We start from the raw sequence: 24,146 nt of genomic DNA, 5'->3' as shown, positions 1-24,146 counted from the left end.
CCACCTCTAACTCATAGTGCTAAGCATCTCGCTCACCAACTCCTCTATATACGGAGGAGAATAGATATTGCCTAGCCTCCGACTTGGGGGCTGTAGAATCCTCCCATTTCCCCGAAGATGAATTATAAGAGTGCTCAGACTCTGAATCGGAATCCTCTCTGGATCTTTTGTCTTTTTAGAGGGGGATGGTCCCAGAAAAGGTGGTGGAGAGGAAGGGGTATTGTGAGCACTGACTGTATCTGTGCCCCCTGCACCTCAGCATCAAGGCTGGCTGCCACTTTGTGCAGGGGGCATGGTTCGTCATTGCTCACAATAGAGCGGTGACTGATAAAACACCGACTCCACTGCTGTGACTGAATGTTGAACACCGGTGAGCGGAATAAAGTTAACTTCCTCCCGGCAGCATGGCTCTCGGTGCTGGCGCCGCACAGCGTCAGAACTCTATTTAGCTTGCAGATTAGCCCTGTATCTGCAGGTTGTGGTTGTTTTTTTTTTTTTTTGTTTTTGTTTTTTTTTCCCCCAAAGATTGGTTCCCTTAAGGGGACCTTGTCAGCACGGACTAGCTGTTCAACTAAGCACAGGTGCTCGATGTGGAGTGCCCCAACCAGGGCAGTGGGGGTACTCTGTACCGGGTCCGGTCTTAGGCTACTTTCACACTAGCGTTAACTGCAATACGTCGCAAATGCGTCGTTTTGCCGAAAATACGCATCCAGCAAAAGTTCTTGCTGGATACGTTTTTTCGTCATAGACTAACATTAGCGACGCATTTGCGACGCATTGCCAAACGTTGCGTCCGTTTTGCGACGCTTGGGCGTGTGGTAGCGGACCGTCGGGAGAAAAAAACGTTACATGTAACGTTTTTTGCTCCCGACGGTCCGCTTTTTCCGATCGCGCATGCGCGGCCGGAACTCCGCCCCCACCTCCCCGCACTTCCCCGCACCTCACAATGGGGCAGCGGATGCGTGGGAAAAATGCATCCGCTGCCCCCGTTGTGCGGCAGAGACCACGCTAGCGTCGGGAACGTCGGCCCGACACACAGCGACGGGTTGTTCCCGATGCTAGTGTGAAAGTAGCCTAAAAGGGGATGTCACAGTGGCTGCGACCCGGTCCGTGGCCCTGGGCGTCCAATAAAAGGGGAACTGTCTTTTAAGGGGAATTGTCGTAAAGTCTGTCATGATGCCACCTGTGGTGTTCGGTTAATAGTGGGACCGACGCTGCATTAAAGGGGTCCTCTGGGGGATGTTATCGCAGCAATGATGGTAACGCTTCCCACAGGTGATGCGGGGTCCACATAGGTCTTGAAGTGTATGGCGATGATGGTGTAGGCTGGTAAAATGAGTAAAGGACACAAGTTGTAAGTCTTTACCTGGTTTACTGTAGTTGGCAGGCCACAGTCCAGGGTACCAGGCATGGTTGATGGTGGTCCGGCCAGCTCAGAGGCAATGGGAGAATCTCCTTCCCAGTTGAGGTCCGTGAGCCTTTCCAACTAGTGCTTGCTAAAGTGAAGTCCCTGCTGCCTGAAGCTTTCTGCAAAGTCCTCTTCCCCCCGTCCTGAGACAGCTACCTGCATGACGGGCAGCTTTAGCCTTTTTACAGGGACTGTATCTTGCCCCGGGCTCCTCAGGTGCTGCTGCTTCTCAGGTGTGGTGTGGGCCAATTACATACAGTTCTGAGCCCTCCGGTTCTTCCAAGTGTTGTACAGTTCCACTAAGGCCTCGGGCTCCCGGTACCCAGCTACTGTTCTCTGGCTCTGAGGGTGTCCTTCCGCCGTTCCCCTGTGAGCCTTTTCCTCTCTCCTCCTACTCCTTTCCTCTGCAGCTCCACCACATACAACAACCCTTCAGGTTCTTTCTTCCAGAGGCTGCAGCTCCCTCGTGGCTGCCAGGCCTCTCTGTCTGCACTCCGTTCCAGACTTCCTTCTAACTCTCCCTCCTGGAGACTAACTAGCTCCTTCTCCAGGTCAGGATACATATAGCTTAGGGAAGCTCCCCAGAATCCGGGTCCTGAGCTCCCCCTCCTCGCCTGGATTTTGAATGTCGTCTGTGGGTTTTTTTCCTGGTGAAGAGAACTCCATTTCCTCTGAGCATGACATTACCCTCCCCAAAAGGAAAGCAACATCGCTGCAGCAACCAGTCACCTGGGGTGCTGTACTCTACCCCCCCCCCCCCCCCCCCCTCCCCGTTAAGATCAGTACTCCCAGACTGGGAAAAGAAACAGCCATTGAAGGTTAAGAAAATTTTTGGATATGCATTTCAACAGGTGAAAACTTAAACATCCCTTTATGGGAGGTGCGGTTCTTGAACGTTGCATAACATTAACATAAGTGTACACAGGAAAAAGTGCAAATATTTGAATAACAATAAGGCGTTGACCAGTCCTGGTCTCCGCTACGCCATACAGTTCTGCTGTAAAGAAACAAGGCCCTACCCACGTCGGCAAAGTGGGTAGAACCAGGGTGCACCTTAACAGGTGCCAACTATTTATAGGAACAGTTCTCAGGTAATCATTGTCCATTACCCTATTGTCTTTCTAACTGTAAAGGAAACACAAATTAAACATTATTTACATTACTTTCACGCATGTGAATGTCTCTTTAATTATTCTTGCAGGGCAGGTCCTGGTGTGCACAGCTTCCTGACTGGGGAAGTCCTTTGGTGTGTGTCACAACTGGTGACTCTGCTGCAAACAGTCCATCAGATGTTTGTGTAGCCTGGGTTTGCTGTCCACGCTCAGTGGCTACACGGTTATAGTCATGCTGTCCTAGGCACCTTTTTACATGTAGGGCGAAATATCCCCTTTCGCCAAGGTGCCGGGTATAGGTCACTTTGTCACAGTGGTACAGATCACGGTCAGGATGTCCCCTTAATAGATGTGATTCAACGTCTCTACGGTTGACAAATAGTTCCTTACGTCCTCCTTGCTCTCTGAGAAATCCCCATCCTTTGCCCAAATCAAAGGTAATAACAGTTCCTAGTCTTATAGGTCCTTTATTGGTAAGTTTAGCCGTACAGGATTGAGCTTTAGCTAGCAGGTTACGTTGTTCCATTTGCTCCCATTTAGCTCTGTTTCCTCTGTGGCTAGTTTTAATTTCTAATATATAGAAAAAGAGAACGGAGTCATAGCTAATTATAGAAAATACAAATATATTTTTATTTATACCAAATAGTACACAAAACAGACAAATATAAAAAGGAGCACATGTAAAACAGTCAAATGGACTAGAAATAAACACTGGGTCAGTGATACAAAAGATCCCAAGATATCAGGTGCCGGCTACAGAGCTGTGCATCATGGGTATATAGAGGTTTGAATGTGTCACCATATAAATAGTAATCAAAAAAGCAGGTGTTGCTAGGTGCTTGAAGAGCAGGATATTCCTGTAGGTGCTTAATGCTACCCCTGGATAGATCGCAGCGCTTATACTGCCTTCATATTTCTAGTAAACCAGTAAATGTTGGTGGCACAGAGAAACAAAGATGTGAAAGGTCTAAGTCAAATTACATTACCCGTCATGATGTAGAGCAATGGAGCCGGGACCAATTCCCCAACGCACGTTTCAGTACGAGATGACCTTCCTCAGGGGGTAGTTTTAATTTCTGTTGTCTGCAATCAGATAAATCATGTCTTAAGTCTGTCATGTTATCCCAGGTTACAGTGACTGGCCAAGTGGTAAATTCGGCGGGGTTGCTAGGAGTCCCACTAGGGTGTCTTCAGCTACCGGGGCAGTTGGCATACCTGTCTCGCCGGTGTCTTGCAGATGCCGGCAGTGGAGGAGATGAAGAAATAATTTCTCCGCCTCCTCTGCAGCTGTGCTCCGATTCTCTGTGCAAGAGGATTGGACCACAGTAGCATGACACTCTGTTCCCGCCCGCAGCAGAGCAGGATCCGAGGGTCATTAGCATATCGCATCCGATGCACTCACATCTCCAGGACCCTGCCCTAATCGGTAGTAGGTATATTAATATTAGCAAATACCTCCAATTAGAAATGTAGTATAGTTTTATTTCTGATTTGCTATGTGCAGGCAATGCAGGACCTTTGGTATCCATGGTTGCGAATACTGACATAGTGACAGCTAGTTGCTAATGGTCGTAACCATGGATACGTAAGGTCCTGCAATGCCTTTACATGAGGAAAGTGACAGTGAATCAGAAAAACTATACTACATTTCTAATTGGAGGTATTTGCTATTACACATACAACATATTGTGATAGGATCATAGGGATGGGAATAGCCCTTTTTAAGGTTGACAAGCAGTATTCAAATGCCATTGCTGAGTTGTGCTGCTAGTATTATGACATCCACTGATTGGCTGCAGTGGTCCTTTCAGTCACTGGATAACCGATAGTTGAATATACACTTTTTTTTATTTTATTTTTTTTATGCTGAACCTTTTAAGTAGCAGTGTCATTTCTGATAAGAATAACTATATCCTGCAGCCGCCTTTTGCATAATCCTAGACAGAATTCGAGAAGTTAAATATAATTGACTTCATGCTTTTTTTTCTCTTCCCACAACCTTTAGATTTAAATCCCATTTTCAAGGTCTTGCTGCAATTTCTGCCAGACAGTGATGGGATTTCATAAATGTGTTCACCTGCGAATCGCCCTGGGTAGCCAGCAATGCAATGCGTTCTAAACTAGTTAGAATAAACCCATCTGTGGCCGCTTCGAAGCTCTGAGTTCTACAAATTAAGGGATTTCTTGACTTCATACAGTTCTTATTTTTCCCTTGGAGCGTGAAATCACACTGATGCATGTTATTAAAAAGGCATAATAGAGTTGTTCCTGCTGATTGTTCCATGTACAAGACTAGTCGGGTACCTTGGACAGCGGTTGGAATAAAGACCTAAAACAAGATGCAGAAGAGCAAAGACCACCCAGCTGCTGATGTCTGGCAGAGCAAGCATGGGAAAGCACTTCACGTTGTTCTTGCTGTCGCACCTTCATGGTGGCTGTTGTCCCTCTCCTTCTCACCCTTGCTCCTATTTCCACAATGTAATCTGTCTTCATTAAATACAGATTTTACCTGTAAATTGAGATTGAGTGATCAGTCCAGGAGGGGAAAGAAGCGGATTTCGCAAATAAGATATTTTACAAAGCTTTTATTTCTATGTACTATTGATTTATGGGGAAAAAAAATTCTGACCCTTTACAAATGTGCTCGCTTAGAATTAATGTGTCAGCGTTGTATTGATGCATAAACTCCGCAGGAACAGTCTGTAGTGTTTTGTTCTTAATATACAAGACAGAGGCTAATAAGTTTCAGGCTCTCGGTTCCATGTTTCTGCGCTTCTGGAAGAAGGAACGTTTGGAACATGACAGGATGAGGCCATTATCTTTGGTGGTTTGATGTGCTTCACTGGAAGGCACAGGAGTGTGATCAGATGTAACGGCTTTCTTCAGATCTTCTGACAATCTGATTCTCTTGTAGGGGCCAGCTTTGATGCAGTAAGCAATGTGGGGGGGAAAAGTTATTCTGTACAACATAGATATTTTAAACTTAAAGTGAACCTTTCTTATACCAAATCACTATACCATGTTGTTGCTTTGCAATTGGAGAATTGTTTTTTTTTTTTAAGTGCCCTATTTATGTTGATACCTGCAATAGGTTTTCCTAAATGTGTTGGCGTGTATAAGATGCAATGGAAGTTTATGGATATGTGTACACAATAATCTGTGATTGTGACTTGTCTCCTTAGTCTTATTTATTTTTTTTTTATAGGGAATATTTAACATGGTCGTAGAAGTGCCACGCTGGACTAATGCAAAGATGGAGGTCAGTATATTATTGCATATGGAAAAACTCCATTCCATCGCCTTACAAAAGCTTCCACAATATACTGATACTGTGTATGCAGCACTTTACATGGATTCTCCTTTACTATTTGAAAATATGAAGCGCATCTTATTTTTTTTCAGTTTTATTACCACCCACTTTTTCGCCTTATTCTGCATCTAAGTAAATGCACATTATTTTCATTTATTGGAGTGGTCTCCTACATTAACCCTGTTGTGTATGGCTACATACTAACATTAGCAATCAGCTGTGTTACTGGAGGAATTTGGGTTACTTTCATTCCATTACACCCTGATTATCTAGTCTAAATCAGGCCATATCCTTTATTTGACCACTCCAAGACCATTAGCTGACATAAAATTAAACGTAGGGACTCATTCATATGTCTGTTTGTCAAATCTGAGTGTCATCAGTGTCGACTGCAAAAAAGACCCACACTTTGTATTAAGGCCGGAAAAACCGGTACAGGAGAGAGCAGCGTCTGTGTGTAATACTTGCGGCACAAGTGTTCCGCATCAGTACCACATGTACCAGCACCAGGGAAGTAGCAGTACAGTTAGCGCTGTTCCCCGGTGCAGGGTGCTGAAAACGGCTCTCGTCAGTCTTCCCTGTTCTGCCAGCGATCAGCGCAAGCAGAGGAGAATGATGAGTTCTATTCAATTGATAACGGCAGCAGCAGGTGGCGGCTGATGGGAGTATTCTTTAGCCGCTGCCTGCCCTACAAATTAATAAATGGAAAAAAAATAACTAGCTGGGGCTGCAAACCGCAAGGTTGGTTATCAAGAATAGAGGGGTCCCCACTTTGTGGGCTTGATTTCACCTTTGTGTTGTCTGGTGACATCAAGCGCACGGCTTAGTAATGGAAAGGCATCTATAAGACACCTATCCATTACTAATCCTATAGTTGTATCTAATATATAAAGCTGAATGTGTGTATGTATGTCCGGGATTGGCATCTGAACCGTCGCAGCTACAGCCACAAAATTTTGCACAGTCACACGTCTGGACCCCGAGAGCGTCATAGGCTATGTTGTGAGGTGAAATTTTAACCCCGCGCTTTCCAATTCACCAAACAATTTTGCCCCTATCTACATAATGGGGAAAAAATGAAAGGAAAAGTGTTGGAGGCAAATTAACAGCTGCCAGATGTGAACAAGGGGGACTTAAAGAATGAGAGCGATGGCGCCAAAGAGTGTATATACTGTACAGTTGCTAAGGTGGGGCCCCGACATGGGATAATCACCACACCACCACGGGGATATGAACACACACACAAAATGCGCCACACACTACCACGTGCTCAAACACATATACCACCCTCAGCGCACATTTCACCACACCTACACCAACCTCGCCACATAAAAGTTGAAACACAAAAGTCGCCGCTCAAAACTCGCCACACGCAAAACTCTCCACATGCAAAACTCGCCACACGTGCAAAACTCACCTCATGGAAAACTCGCCACACGCAAAACTTGCACACGCGGAAAAATTGCCACATGCACAAAAGTTGCAACACATGCAAAAGTTGCCTCACACAAAACTTGCACATACTTAAAAGGCACCACACATAAAACTCGCCACGCGCAAAACTCGCCACGCGCAAAACTTGCTGCACACAACTTGCTACACTAACCTGTCACATGCAACTCGACACACAAAAAGTTGCTACACGCATGTCGCCACACAACTCATCTCACAAAAGTCGCTACATGCATGTCGCCACACGCAACTCAACACACACAACTTGACACACGAAACTCTCCCTAAAACACACACAAGTCTGGTATTATCCTTCAAAAATAAAAATCTGATTAATAAGCTGAAAAACTACAAGAGCAACAAATGTACCATATAGGAATCCGGCAGCTGTCAGTCACATGACCAGTCTATTATGTGTATGTGTGAGCTAATATATACTGCCAGGGGGTGGGCTGGGGATTTATCAGGCTGCCAATTTAGCTTACAAATACTGAGGTAAAAATACTGACCAAATAACGTGTGAACGAGGTCTAATACAGGAGGAGATGACATACAGATACAGTTAGGTCCATATATATTTGGACAGACAACATTTTTCTAATTTTGGTTATAGATATTACCACAATGCATTTTAAACAAAACAATTCAGATGCAGTTGAAGTTCAGACTTTCAGCTTTCATTTGAGGGTATCCACATTAAAATTGGATGAAGGGTTTAGGAGTTTCAGCTCCTTAACATGTGCCACCCCGTCTTTAAAGGGACCAAAAGTAATTGGACAGATTCAATAATTTTAAATAAAATGTTCATTTTTAGTACTTGGTTGAAAACCCTTTGTTGGCAATGACTGCCTGAAGTCTTGAACTCACGGACATCACCAGACGCTGTGTTTCCTCCTTTTTGATGCTCTGCCAGGCCTTCACTGCGGTGGTTTTCAGTTGCTGTTTGTTTGTGGGCCTTTCTGTCTGAAGTTTAGTCTTTAACAAGTGAAATGCATGCTCAGTTGGGTTGAGATCAGGTGACTGACTTGGCCATTCAAGAATATTCCACTTCTTTGCTTTAATAAACTCCTGCGTTGTTTTGGCTTTATGTTTTGGGTCATTGTCCATCTGTAGTATGAAACGACGACCAATCAGTTTTGCTCCATTTGGCTGAATCTGAGCACACAGTATGGCTCTGAATACCTCAGAATTCATTCGGCTGCTTCTGTCCTGTGTCACATCATCAATAAACACTAGTGACCCAGTGCCACTGGCAGCCATGCATGCCCAAGCCATCACACTGCGTCTGCCATGTTTTACAGATGATGTGGTATGCTTTGGATCATGAGCTGTACCACGCCTTCGCCATACTTTTCTCTTTCCATCATTCTGGTAGAGGTTGATCTTGGTTTCATCTGTCCAAAGAATGTTCTTCCAGAACTGTGCTGGCTTTTTTAGATGTTTTTTAGCAAAGTCCATTCTAGCTTTTTTATTCTTGACACTTGAGTGGCTTGCACCATGCAGTGAACCCTCTGTATTTACTTTCATGCAGTCTTCTCTTTATGGTAGATTTGGATATTGATACGCCGACCTCCTGGAGAGTGTTATTCACTTGGTTGGCTGTTGTGAAGGGGTTTCTCTTCACCATGGAGATTATTCTGCGATCATCCAACACTGTTGTCTTCCGTGGACGCCCAGGTCTTTTTGCATTGATGAGTTCACCAGAGCTTTCTTTCTTTCTCAGGATGTACCAAACTGTAGATTTTGCCACTCCTAATATTGTAGCAATTTCTCGGATGGGTTTTTTCTGTTTTCGCAGGTTAAGTATGGCTTGTTTCACCTGCATGAAGAGCTACTTTGACTGCATGTTTACTTCACAGCAAAACCTTCCAAATGCAAGCACCACACATCAAATCAACTCCAGACCTTTTATCTGCTTAATTGAGGATGACCTAACAAAGGGATTGCCCACACCTCTCCATGAAATAGCCTTGGAGTCAATTGTCCAATTACTTTTGGTCCCTTTAAAAACAGGGTGGCACATGTTAGAGCTGAAACTCCTAAACCCTTCATCCAATTTTAATGTGGATACCCTCAAATGAAAGCTGAAAGTCTGAACTTCAGCTGCATCTGAATTGTTTTGTTTAAAATTCATTGTGGTAATGTCTATAACCAAAATTAGAAAAATGTTGTCTCTGTCCAAATATATATGGACCCAACTGTATATACTATATACAGGAGGAGATGACACACAGGTATATACTATTTACAGGGGAGATGACACACAGGTATATACTATATGCAGGAGGAGATGACACAGATATATACTATATACAGGAGAGATGACACCCAGGTATATACTATATAGAGGAGGAGATGACATACAGGTACATACTACATACAGCAGGAGATGACATACAGGTATATACTATATACAGAAGGAGATGACACAGGTATATACTATATACAGGAGCAGATTACCTCCAGGTATATAGTATATACAGGAGGAGATGACATACAGGTATATGCTATGTATAGGAGGAGATGACATACAGGTATATACTACTGTATATACAGGAGATGACATACAGGTGTATACTATATATAAGGGAGATGACAAACATGTATATACTGAGGTGAACATGAGAGGTGTGAGGTGAAAATGAAAAGGTGCGAGTGCAAAATGAGAGGAGTGCAGGAAAATAGTGGAGTGATCGGAAAATGACAGATGTGAGGTCGAAATGACAAGTGTTAGGGGGGAATGAGAGGAGTGAGGGGGAAAATGAGAGATATGATGGGGAAAATGAGAGGCGTGATGGGAAAATAAGAGAAGTGAGGTGCTATAACTAACCAGATATTTACTATGCCCAGGCAACGCCGGGCTCTTCAGCTAGCTTAGATTTACAATCTCCATGCTTTTCTCATGGTCAACTTTATGTGGCCTGTTCAAGAGTTGGAACAGCCAAAAATCTGTTTGTCTTTGCACCTGAAGGAAAAACTAAGAATGTCGTTTATCAAAAGGCTCTCGAATAAGTAGTAGAAGATTACTTCACATTACTTGGCCAATTTAGTTAAATCTGTGTGGAATATCTCTGGTGTTGAAATATATGTTGTAAAATGCTTCTATTAGCTTAGTTTTTGCCTTTTAATAATTACATTTCTATCTATTTGTTTTGTGGTTTTTTTGTGCAGAATAAATTTTTGTTAACACATTCTATTTTGCTAACAGCAGTTATTACCCCGGGCGAAGCCGGGTAGTACAGCTAGTTGTAAATAAAGACACAGCAAGAAAAAAGACCTTTAGTTGAAATCAAAACAAACCACTTTTTTTCCATTTTTATTTAAAAATATCCAACAAAGTGTGCTTTTGTTTTGATTTCAAATAAAGGACTTTATTCTGGCTGTGTCTTTATTTACAATACAACTATAGGATTAGTAATGGATGGGTGTGTTATAGACTCCTCCCCATTACTAAGCTATGTCACCCTTTTGTATTGTCTGGTGACATCAACCCCACAAATATGAACCCAACTTGCCACGGCTATAGGGCAAATGGGAAGAGCAGAGCAAAGCACCAGAATTAGCGCATCTAATGGACGTGCCATCCCCCAACTGTCTGCTTTACCACAGCTGGCTGTCAAAAATCGGGGGGGGGGGGGGGGGGTTCCGGATAAATTCCGCTGTCCATCTGACAGCAGGAGTTAAGAGGCAGCGGTTGGATGTACTTCATTCATCCCAGCCATCGGTTACTCTGTCATGTGATTGTGAGGGTTCATGAGAGATGGTGATTTTTGCTATACTTAGCATGGCTGATGCAGCTTCAAGTTTCTTAAGGAGACTAGAAAGTTTAAAAAAAAAAAAGTTAAAAATAAACGCAAGTTCAACATCACATCCCTTTATTAAAAAAATACACATTGGTATCACTGCATTCAAAAAATGTCCAAGCTATTAAAATATAGAATTCACGAATCCGTAAACAGTGTAACGAGAGAAAAAAAAAATCAAAACCCCAGATTTGTGAGTTTTTTTGGCCACCGCAACATTGCAATAAAATGTAATAAGAGACTATCAAAACATTATATGTACCCAAAAATGGTATCAATAAATGTCAGCTTGGCGCAAAAAATAAGCTCTCACCCAGCCCCATATTCTGAAAAATGAAAGTGTTACAGTTCTCAGAAAATGTAAGAAAAAAATATACGCTTGTTTCGCCAAGTTTCTGAAGTTTTCACCACTTATATATTTTTTTTAAATATACCTATCCTATTTATTTTGTACTAGGAGTACTTGGTGAACATAACAAATTTAAAAAAAAAATTGAATTGCACTTTTTTTTTTTTTTTTTTTTGGCAAGTTCAACGCACTTGGAATTTTTTTCACCCCATTTTCCATTGTACCATGTGAAATGGATGTTGTCAATTAAAAGTACAACTTGTCCTGCAAAAAAAAAAGCCCTTATACGGACAGCTAAAATGGAAAATGGAGGGGGTTAAATGTTTTGTTGTTTTTAATTATTAATGTGTAAAATTCTCAAAGTACTTTTAAAACCAAGCAACTTTGCAATTTACATCTTGGTTAAAATTTTGGGTCTCAAGAACAAATTAATTTTTAATCTGTTTTACTCCTAGCTTATCTGGCCACCTCTGCAGACTGAGGTGGCCCATTTTCATGGGAAAGAGCCCAGCATTTACATTTCTGGCCAGTTTTAGTGCCTCTGTTCGTGGCATAGGAGAGCGCACAATTCGGCCCATGCCACTGTTCCGAGCTGTCGCGTCCGCTCCCCCCCCCAGCAAACCTGAAGCCTTGACACAGGGGAGCGGTGTGTTCATGAAGAAAGATGAGCATAAACCTTTTATATTCCTTGCAGATCCCACAAATTGTTTTTACTTTCTCTAGTGTGGATTTTCATCTAATGTAATTCTTGAAAACCACTTCCCATACCGGTATGAAGCTTAACCCATAATCTACAGTAACCTTTTATTATACTCTGTATGAAATGTTTAAGATAATACAACAAACTGTCGGAATGTGTTTATTGTGGCAATAATTCTCAGTCTTTAGTGTGTACAGAGTTGAAGAATGTCCCTTTATCAATGTTAAGACCACTTACAGGTGAACTACATAACATTGATTAGCTTGTGACAATGGCACCTAACAAAGGTTGGTATACATAACCACCAATTGCTGCGTATCGACTGCATAGCTACTGACCAGTGAGTTCCCACGCTAACTCATGTTAAGCACACAAAGTGCCCTCAATGTGCACGTCAATATGAGGACTGGGCTAGGAAGCAAAGAAAGAATGGCCCTTTCTGATGAATCGCGCCTCATATTATACAGAAGGAACAGACTGGCCCTTTATTCGCAGCTTACCTAGAGAACAGATTCCATAAAGATGTGAAAAAAAGCAAGTCGGCGGAGATAGTTTGATACTTTGGGCAATGTTCTGGAGGGAGAACTTGGGTCCTAGCAGTCATCTGGATGGTACATGCCTGAACATTGTTGTAGACCAAATACTCACAATTTTAGGAAATTGTATTCACTAATGGTGCTGGCCTCCCTTATTTTTATAGCCACACTACAAAAATGGCATGAAGAACGTTACAAAGATCAAGGTGAAGACTTTGCATCTAAATTCCTCAGATCTCAATCTGATCAGCCTTCTGTTGGATGTGCTTTGTAAAACAACATCAATTTATGAACATCTCACCTTCGCAGATGATTAAGGTCTTGTAACTCACTGGGAAAGATACACAAGACTATTGATGGGGTTCTTCGGTATTACATGCTTTGAGGGGTCAAAGCTCTTTTGGCAGCACAAGTGACTTGTACAAGATTAGGTGGTTCTAATATTGCAGCTGGTGTATAATATACTCTAAACACACCGGCAGAACTGAGTGTGATCATATTATAGTAACTTTCTATATTTTAAACTTGAGGCTGTTGTATTCCAATGAAGGCTCCATGCAATGTCTATACCTCCTCGACTCAGAAGCCTAAATTATCCAAAGGCCTATTTATGGTTCACCTTAAGTAACCGAATATGAGATAACCGCAATGAATGAGAACAGAACATGACTCAGAATTGTTCGCAAACCCCCGGCTTGATGTGCGTGGGCTTTTTGCTGACTTGTTCTCCAGCTCAGATGTTGTTCATGCCATGCTGATCGCTTTTTTTTTTTTTTTCCCTCTCTCCTCATTTATTCTTAACTATAGGAATTCATTCAGATCTTCCAGTAACCAGCTGCTGTTGCTTGTATTTCCAGATTGCCACAAAAGACCCATTGAATCCCATCAAACAAGATGTGAAAAAAGGCAAGCTCCGTTACGTGGCCAATGTGTTCCCTCACAAGGGCTATATCTGGAACTATGGCGCCCTCCCACAGGTAATAACCATCTATTCCAGCCACAAGCTCTGGATAAACTGGAACACTGGCTGGGCGTCTGAACAGTAGTGGTGATGCCAAGCGCTGTGTGGCATTTATGGATAGCGTCTTGTATAATGTGTGTAAAGTAGAGAATTTGTGCCAGAGGATTCCCAACACAAGTGTATAATCAAGAAACTATTTTTATGATTTTCTTATTGGTTTTGTTGCCGTTAGTGATTTATTCTCTCCAGCTTCTATTCTTGGGGTTCTAGAATACAGAGCTGCTATTCCTCTACATCTGGAAAGTTCACATATTTGTTTTTCAACTCTTTAAGACTGCTATTACGCCAAACACAAGGATCTACTATCCTGCCTCTGAAATAAAGATGTAAGGTAACGGGCTAGGATTTTTCCATTCTGAGCCTTGGAAATGTCTGCACACACATACTAAATTGGCAAGAGGCATTTTACCAAATATACGAAGGGTGTAGAAAGACATGGGACATCCAAATATGCATTACAGTACATCATAGTTCTTAATATTTTGAACAGACTGTATGAGCCCACTGCCACATCACTGCGTTGTTCAAAACTGGTACCTAACCTGTCCAACAGCTATAGACACCATGCCCGCAGGAGGAGCGACCCATGGCCCCCACTAAACCCATGCTGCTAGGCAAAGCCTCAACAATTCTGGGCAACAATGGCTCACACCCAGGGGTGGACATATCATTGGTGCAACCTATGCAGCTGCACAAGGGTCCAAGAGGTGAGGGGCCCATATCTACCTCCAAAACATATGGGATTGTCAATTATGATGAGCTCTTGGGCTGCAAAGGGCCCATAAACTGTTCTTGCACAGGGGCCCTCTTCTGTCTGTGTCCACAACAGAGGTTTTTTGTGACGTGGAATTGGGCTTGTACATTTCCATAAATATGCGAACTCTGAACCTCATCATCAGTTTTGTTTAGGTCTCCAATGGGACAATAACAATTTTTTTTTTGGTCTAATATTTGGTAATGTCTACTGAACAAAACAAAATTACAGTATATATAAATTTTTATAAATGTAGTATTTAGGCAGAAGCTCATACTTGTACTACATAAAATATATGCCTTGCACCTATATTTATTTTGGCATATGTGCAAGGCATATATTTTATTTAAAGGGAATCTGTCAGATCACCTCACATTTATGGGTAGCAGGTCTTTCAAATGTATACCCATTGTCACCGTTTTATATTTTCTATGTGTTTCTGCATTACCGACTAATTAATGCCACATTTTTCATATGAATTAAAATGCTAAATGCTCTGGGAATGGCAGAGCACTTAAAGACCTACCCAGCGCCAGCCCTTTTAGCTGTGATAGCTTACTTTTTTATTTCCTTGCCTGAGTGCACAAGCCTTTTTAGGTTGATTGATTGACTGAAATCTGTCTGTGATGAGTGGTGGAACGACCTCAAGAGGCAATAGCTGGTTAAGTTCTCTGCGGTCTCCTGAGCACTTAAAATCTCATTGCATATTAATTTAAATGGAAACTTCTCTGGAGTTCAGCAACAAATAAAAGGTGTAATAGTAGCCAAGGTATGATGACGTGTGGATCGAAAAGGTCTACAAATCCGATAGCTCTCATATCCAAGGCTGCTGGTCCATGGTTCTGCAAATCAGTTTTCTCTTGTTTACAATGGCCGATTAGACTTCTGCTTGATTAGTGCTGCACAAATTTGATTCGATTGGAGATAATGTCCGATTCCTATGATCCTGTTAAACGCACATTGCATACTTATGGGCATACAGGTATTTACAGGATTCAAAACACCAAGAACCTGTGTATGGACATAATACTTTTTGCTTAAAGGGAATCTGTCAGCAGGTTTTTCCCTACCTCATCTAAGAGCAGTGTAATGTAGGTAGAGAATCTGAATCCAACGATGTATGACTTAATTACTTGGTGCAGCCATTTTGTCAGAGCTTTTAGATTTGGCATGAAGCAGAGCTGAAAAAGCTGCCCCCGCTCACACCAGACCTCTGTGTACAAAGTCCATAGACAGTGAGGTGCTTAGTTGCCGGACTACTCCGGCAATGTTAATCTTGGTGATAAATCATTCAGTTAGTAAACAGCAGCACTTTAACAAGTGACACATCCCTGTATTCTGTGTTTCAGCCTCTATCTCCTACTGTCTTCAGATTACATAGCAAAAATCTGCTGACTGGTTCCCTTTAAAATGCATGCATTTTCCTCAATTTCGGTTTTATTAAAAATGCTGTTCCTCTTGGATCTTTCAACCTTGCTACCCTGCACATCTCTGGCAGCAGAATTATTTTGTTCTGATGGGGCATTTGTAGCTCAGATCATTTTCTGAGCTTTATTTATGATCAGGTAAAATTCAGCCCCGAGAAGTTCAGTAAAGGTATGTCGCATGATCCGGAATAGCAGCGGTTTGGACGCAGCTCGCCTACGCTGCATTCAACATTGCAAGCTCAGTGGATGGGATTTATAGTAATCTCATGCCCACTGTTCTATTTAACGCTGCGTAACCTCCCCTGCGGTGCAGGTTTACGAGCCGCAGCATGTCATAGATGCCTTAAGTCTGCATGGTTCAATGAGCACATGGGGCTTTATCTGCTCTTTCCTGATCATGTGCACACAGCTTTCACTCAGAGAATGATCACTGATTGATTAACCCATGCTGTAGCCAGTAATGTGCAAGGGATTAAAAAAGCCTTCAAAGCTGAACAGGGCAAAATGATTAAGGCTATGTGCACACGTTCAGGTTTTTTCGCGATAAAAACGCTATAAAAACTCATTAAAAACGCATACATTATGCATCCTACCATTTAGAATGCATTCTGCATGTTTTGTGCACATGGTGCATTTTTTTCCGCGAAAAAAAACGCATTGCGGTAAAAAAAAAGCAGCATGTTCATTAATTTTGCGGATTTTCCGCGTTTTTCCCGCAATTCTATGCATTTGGAAAAAAATGCGGTAAAAACGCATGCGGATTTCTGGCAGAAATGTCTGGTTTTTGTCAGGAAAATTTCTGCCAGAAATCCTGACGTGTGCACATACCCTAAAGGTACTCTGTCTGTAAATTTGTTCTCCCCTCTAATCCCCTTATATGCCCATATTCTCCATGGAATGGTGAACTCATCATTGCCTTTTACATTTCCTTTAGTTGCTGAATCTTGATAAGACGGCCTTTTTTCATTATCAGAATCAGTGGGATACGTTGAAGTGTTCCAGAGTTATTACCACATAAAGTGACAGTGGCCAGAATTCTAAAATTTGGTCTGGTCGTGAAGGTGAAAACAGGCTCAGGGGTGAAGGAGTAAATGGGTTGTCCAGCCTTGGGGTGCAAGTCTGCAGTCACTGTCTGCACACTGTATAGATTATCCAGGGCTGGGAACAGCAGGCGTGTGACCACAAGTATGTTATTTGTACACATGTGATGACTAGATGGGCATTGTCTCACTCAATGCAAGTATATTGAACATGGCTGGAAGTATGCAAATTGCATGTGTGCAGTCACATCCTCCTGTTGTTGGCACCGGAGAATTCTCGGTGTGCCATGTGACAAGGCGTTATCTGGCCTTGTGCTACAAACTTGCGAAGATATATATGTATGTATGTGTGTATATATGTATGTATGTATGTGTGTATATGTATATATTATATATGTATTTTTTTTTTTTTAGTAGTGTACCATGATTTTAAACATAACTTTAATTTTGCCTTTATGCTTATGTAGTTAACCAGAAATGAGAGTTTTTGCATACAAAACTAAGTCAATGAAATGTGATCTCTATGTAACAGAGCATGAAACTCCTTTGTAAACCGCTGATTGTGTTGAGGGAATGTGCATTTGGTTGCTTATGAGATGAGCAGTGCACATGCGCAAGTTTTACGAAGTGGTTGCAGTAACATTGTGGCAATCGCAGCAATTAATCGCATTTCTGTAGGTGTGCATAATTACAAAACCATACGGACTGATCCATGACTGAAAAAATAAAATCGACTCCACGATGACTGAAAGAAAAGGTCTGTGAGGGAGTCCCCTAACGATATAAAGTGTTTTTCTAACAAAAACGTTAGTGATGCACATTGCATCACTAACAGCACACTGGGGCCAGTTTAATAGCCAAAAACGAGGTGATGGGTTCCCTTTAAAGTGTGCCCTGTTCTTCCATATTTTACACTACACATTGCAGACTGTAAGCACACCCGCTTTTTATCATTGATTTGTCATCTGTAGGACATGCCAACATTGTTGTTCATGGCTATAAATGACGTTTAGTAGTTGGAAACCCTCATATATACCGGTGTATATATATATATTTTTTCATTTGGACCCAGCGTCTAAAGTTACACCTCAGCCGACATTAGTTTATATCTGAAGATCTATACCGTGCCTTAGCATATCCTGTGTCTGTCTGTATAAGCACAGGACACAATGAGGCATTTATGTGGGCCAATGGAGGGGACCTGGACACCTGACTGTTTATACTGTTGAGGACACTGGCCGGTGTTCACCATCCCGGGGTGGTGGTGGTGGTGTGAGTGAGAACGATGCTGTGCCACCCACTCCCCATTGTAGCTGGGAGCAGCTCCTGTTACATTCGCATTCAGCACCCACATAAGAGCGCCATACAGGGATGTACAGTGGGGGTGGGGAAGGAGGCCACCTCATTCAAGCTTTCTTCATGTGCTCTACATTCAGCAGTGTAGCAGAGTGTCTCAAACCACAGTAAGCGCTGTGCATTTGTCTCAATTTCTACTTCACCAACCTATGGCGGCCGCTTCTGTTACATTCACAGCCCACAATGAAGGGCTGTAGCGTGTGCTCGCTGGCTTTTATGCACACCAGTTCCTGCTGCATTTTGTGCCCACGTGGAAGTGCTGTATGGGAATGTACAGTGTGATGTGGGCGATGGCAAACACAAGGGGGTAATAGCCGATACCTTTGCATTACAACTATTGTTCCTACTGCCACGGAGTGGTTTTTGAGAACACGGATGTGCGTGTATATGATATGAGCGAGATTGCAGTCGTCCTAACACTAGAACTCTGCCCTGCTCGGACTATCCGCTAATTTGGCCATAACTGTGCATACACGTAGGCAAAGTTGATAGTCAAAAATGAATGTGTGTAATCCATACACTGAAATACGCCATTTTAGCCGAACATGTGTGTTTTCCTCATGAACCTGGCAACTTGTTATATCACAACGGCATATGTGAGGTAAACGTCACTTTAGTTAATCGGTACATTGAAAAGTGCCAGATTGTTACGGTAATTCCTTTTCTGATGTCGACATCTAAGCTAGCAGCAGGGAAATCCTCTTTGTGGCTGTGTAATTTGGATTTAGTGACTCCTGAAATGGTAAGACCTTTCCATATTATTAATTTCAGGTATTGCTTGTTTTGGCATTCTGATTTAAAAAAAAAAATTTGAGATTTTATGTATTTAAGTGACAAAAAATTGTGACCGCATAAGCATTTTGTAGGCCTGGCTACATGTTCCCTTGTCACAAAATGTTTGACTTGTTTCTAGGACTTCACAAATGTAAAGATCTCATTTTTAGTTATTTTGGTACTGGCCTAAGGCCCTGTTCATCCCCCCCTACAGGAACACATGCAAATGCTACACTTACAAAGGCAAGTGTTTTGAAGATGTAAAATAATGTTTTTCTGCAAATGCAGCTCAGCTGTCAATTTTAGGATTATACTAAGATATTAAGTGAAGGAATTTTAATTTTTCCAATTTTACTTGTTTAGATTAGTCAATTTTAGCCCCGCACCATTTTTGCATGTACTTAAAGGAAACTAATGGTGGTATGTTTTATATAGGAGCTGATCAGATTGATGTACGTTTTTGTGGGAAAGGTTTCAGTAAAACTTGTATTTTCTTTTTTTCTATTGAAATCCCTGCTGTTTGTATGAGTGAGGCCAGTGGGCGGTCCTACTCAGTGATTGACAGTCTTCCCAGTAGAGAGAGCTGTCAGTCACTAGTAGGACCGTCCACCTGGACTCTTACACATACAAACGTCCGTTTCAATTAAGAAAATACAAGTTAAATTGAGGGAGTGATTCCTTAAGGTAATTTCAGGCAAAATAATCTTAAGTTGCAACTAGTATGGAACCTCCATATGTCGCAAAATTTAGGAGCAGCTGCGAGTTGCATCAAAATCTTGCAACTTTTGAAAGTGTTAATTATTTCGTTCACGCATTCATGAATTGGAGCCATAATGGTAGAGATGGTTCAAAGCTGGGCAACCAAAGTATTATATGGAATGGGTGGACTACAGTACCATGAAAATATATCAAAATTGTGGTTGCTTAAAAAAAGACTGCGGAGGTGTGAACTAATATATATGTATACGGATTAATTTTTAAAATCCGGACTATAAAGGTTTGTTCAGACGAGTATGTAGTTGGTTTTAAAAATTGATGGCATACGGAGCGCACCCAAGTCAATGTGGTAGTTCACAAGAACATTCCTCCGCACAGACCAATGGTCTGCATGTAAAAAATTGCTGCATGCAGTACTATGATTTGTATTCTGGATCAGTCTCTCTATTATAAGTCAATGATTGCGTAAATGGCCAGATAAGAGTTACTGTTCTTATGTAGTGTGTGCGTTATTTGTCCCTCACTGATCCATTACAATTGTTAATATAGGAAACTGTATTTGGCCTAATTAGTTCATGCAAAAACTGTATGCCATATGAATGTAAAAAATGGACATACAGATGACAATAAAGATGCAAAATCATGTTTTTTTTCTGGCTGAAAAATAGACAATTTTCCATACACTTGTCTAACCGCAGCCTATCTATTACAAGACTCTTACTATATTTATATGAAAAGTTTTCTACACCAACATATTTGAGGATTGTTTATTGTAAGAGCAGTGAGGCTTTTGAACTTCCTGCCAAAGAACGATTTTATAGTTGATTTGACATTTGTTTTTTGAAAGTGCCTGGACACCCAAAGGACAAAGAACAAGCAGAGTGTATATGTGTAGTTTTATATACAGGTGTCAGATACACAGCCGGGGGAGGGTCCTCGCAGATCAAGCCGCTGTTACTTTTTGTCAAGGCCTCCAATCTCCAGGACAGTTACACAATTGTCTGATGAGTGATGGAGGAGATCGTAGCTGCTTCCATTACTAGGACGGATGTTGGGGAAATCGCAGTGAGCATATGGTGTGTGTATATACACCTCCAATTCCAACGCATGAAATATATGTATATACCCCTGTTCGGTCACTGCTAGCTCCACAATAATAAAGAAATTACTCACTGCCACCACCAATTGTTTATTCAGGCTGATTGGACACCCTTTACAGGTAGCATATGACTTCGGTGGTATATAAATTTATATACAGGATGGGAGCAAAACAATACAATTGCATAACATTAAAAGGAATAACAAAGACTTACTAAACCTGGTCACAGAAATGGCTCAGAGCTTAGCGGAGGGAGGTGCTCACATTGAAAAAACAGGCACAACCTATAGCATCATCTATCAGATTGTTATTCAATTGGAGGGTTTCTAGTGGCCCAACAGTGACGTGAGTGAATGCGTTGCGTCCTTCCCATCACAGCGAAGCCGAGAATATATATCAAATCGGTACAAACCCCAATATTAATTTCTGACCATCAGAGACGGAGTGTCTATGAAAGGTTCTTTGATGGAAACAAGAGTTGCAGTACCTCTGTGTAAACAGATCTCTTTTGGTATCTGATTCCCAGAAAAGAACTTTCCTGTTTTTAATTACCTGCCACTGCAGGGGCCCTCTGCTTCAAAAGAGGCTGTGTTCTTCTGTTTTAATTACTTTCTCTCACTTTCCCATATGTTCAATGTAAAGGCTTACTTCACAAGGTTGAATTGTTAGCTCTTCTCCCAGATGTTGTGTGAGGGTGACATCCAGAGATGTCTTATGGATTTTAATTTTTCTATGACAACAGGATATAATGTGTAAATGCTTGCTATGTAGTTTCCCATACATGTATATCTGCGGACACAGTGATGCATAGACCAATCTATTATTGAACTGGAGAAACCAAAAGAGGGAAATCCAATATAAGGTCAGATAATTATGCAACCATGTATAAAGACAATGCAGAAACCTTTTATTAGAAATACAGAAGAAAGACGGACGCACACACTGAAAAATATTGACACCACTTGTCTAGGAGGGCCTGTTCCAGGTATATTACCATTCACTTTATCTATTTTTGACCAGCCACTGCTATATTTATCCATAACAATTATATACACATCATATATTCTACTGTATGGTGATCCATTAGATATACCATTAATATGTTTCTAGTCTAGTTTGTGACTGGTTATTGTTCATGTATCCCTCTCTATGTATGGTATACTTTTAGACGCTCTTTTTAGGATGTGACTATTTTTCAGTATTTGAGCTCCTTCTTTCTTCCTTTCCACTATACACCAATTTTTGTTTCCAATAACCTAATAAAGGATTTTGCACTGCCATTTTACATGATTTAAATAATTTTAATAGAAAAGGGCTCCAAACTAGGAGCACGACCGAAACCACTCCCAGTTGAGGAAGATCCCTTAAAGGGAACCTATCACCATATATTTTTTTTTTTTTGCTTATAAACCATGTCCATCACCTTTTTAAGATCATAATAATGGGGTTCCTGCAACCCCTTTATATCCTCAGACGTGTCCCTGCCTACCTCAGTGTTTTATACTTGTCCTGTGCTGCATGTAAATTGCTGGAAACACCCATCGGACTGGACTGCGCAATTTAGATGCAGCACAGGACAAGTATAAAACACTGAGGTACGCGGGGTCACGTCTGAAGATTTAAAGGGGTTGCAAGAACCCCATTCTTATGATCTTAAAGGGATGGGCACAGTTTAGAAGGGAAACAACTGGTGACAAGTCCCTTGAATAGCTTTTTATCTATTGTTGGAGATAGAGACATTGGTATTGAGTTATTTAGTTACCGTACATTAAAAGGAGTCTGTTGGCTTTTCAAAGCAAGTACCGGTACATGCTGCGCTAAGTGGGCCGTGCTCCTTTGATGTGGCCAAACATAAGTGCACTTTCCCTCTTACTTGTTTTCCCCTCTAATCTTCACCCCTACTCGCTTTTTATCTGGCTTTATAGGGCCAGAGAAGGGTGCAGATATATGGAATACAGGCAGGTGCAATTTTGGCCCCGAGCTCCAGTGCTTTCCGTACAGAATGACTGTTCAAACTGAGTCCCTTTTAAGGCTACGTTCACACTTGCGTTGTGCGCCGCAGCGTCGGCGCCGCAACGCACAACGCAAACAAAAACGCAGTTGCGTTTTGAACAAAAAACGCAGCGTTTTGCGCCGCATGCGCCCCCCCCAAAGTCTAGACGATGTTTGGCATTTTTATTAGAAAACGCATGCGTCGTACAACGCACCACGACGCAAGTACTTGCGTCGTCTGCGTTGTCAATACAAATCAATGGTAAAAAAGGCGCATCGACGACGCAAAAGCGACGCAAACACGACGCATGCGTTTTTTAAAAAGTCGGCGCCGCACAAAAAATGCAACATGTTGCGTTTGCTGCGCCCTGACAGGTGCGCCCTAACGCCGCATGCGGCGTACGACGCACCAAAACGCATGACAACGCATGTACATGCGGCGCCATGCGGCCCCAATGTTAAAGATAGGGCCGCACGACGCATGCGTTTTGTTGCGGCGACGACGCTGCGGCGCACAACGCAAATGTGAACGTAGCCTTAGTTGAGTCTTATTTAGCCTGAGCATCCACAATGAGTTTTTGGTGAGTTCTTGACGCTGCGTATTTTCGCTGCATAACAAAAATGCAGCGTCGTACAGTTCCAGCAAAGTGCCCTCTGTGCTTCTTTTTTACTCTGCTACTTTTATGTCCACAACAGGTTAATTTCTCTTGTGGGTATGCTGAGTTTTGTGTGCAGATTTTCCCCATAGATTTGCATTAGGGTTCGCTCCAACTTGCGATTTAAATCGGATGAATGCAATCTTGGATGTGCTAAGCTAGTATGTTTCCGGTCTTGTTTGCGGAAATATTTGCATGTAGAAAACTCACATGCATTTTTAGTGCTTGTCCGTGGCAGAGATGCATAAAAAATGCATGTAATCCGCAAATGACTAGATGGATAAAGTTCTGTTAACGCCAAATACCAGGAAGTATCATAAACTGAGCAGCTTTATTTAAAATATCACTTTCCAATAAGAGATTAAAACAAATGCAGTGTCAAAAATTTGATAAAAAATCAATGAAAAAAGTCACTTAATTTACATAATAGGTGCAACATCAAAAGCTCATCATGGGAACGTAGCCTTACATGAGTTGACCACAGATGTTAGAGGTTGTCCACTACTTTTACATTGGTGACCTATTCTTAAGATAGGCCATCAATGTGTGATCGACTGGGGTCCGGCACCCAGCACCCCCGCTGATCAGTGGCAAGCATTGGCCGGAAGCACTTGCGGGGCTGGCCGTCTACTTTGTATCG

General features: G+C 42.0%; 1 protein-coding gene across 1 annotated transcript in view; it reads left to right on the top strand.

Moving 5' to 3' along the window:
* The window catches only part of PPA1 (inorganic pyrophosphatase 1), an 88,643-nt gene that overhangs the window by 29,615 nt on the left and 34,882 nt on the right, over positions 1-24,146 (top strand). Inside the window, exons 3-4 of the mRNA XM_077259140.1 lie at positions 5,726-5,779; positions 13,528-13,647. Coding sequence (XP_077115255.1) covers positions 5,726-5,779; positions 13,528-13,647 — 174 coding nt within the window. The remainder of the gene's footprint in view (positions 1-5,725; positions 5,780-13,527; positions 13,648-24,146) is intronic.

The sequence above is a fragment of the Ranitomeya variabilis genome, chromosome 4 (assembly GCF_051348905.1).
Source record: "Ranitomeya variabilis isolate aRanVar5 chromosome 4, aRanVar5.hap1, whole genome shotgun sequence".
Classification (NCBI taxonomy): Eukaryota; Metazoa; Chordata; class Amphibia; order Anura; family Dendrobatidae; genus Ranitomeya; species Ranitomeya variabilis.
The sequence above is the reverse complement of the archived record's forward strand: the minus strand, read 5'-3'. Positions and strand labels throughout refer to the sequence as shown.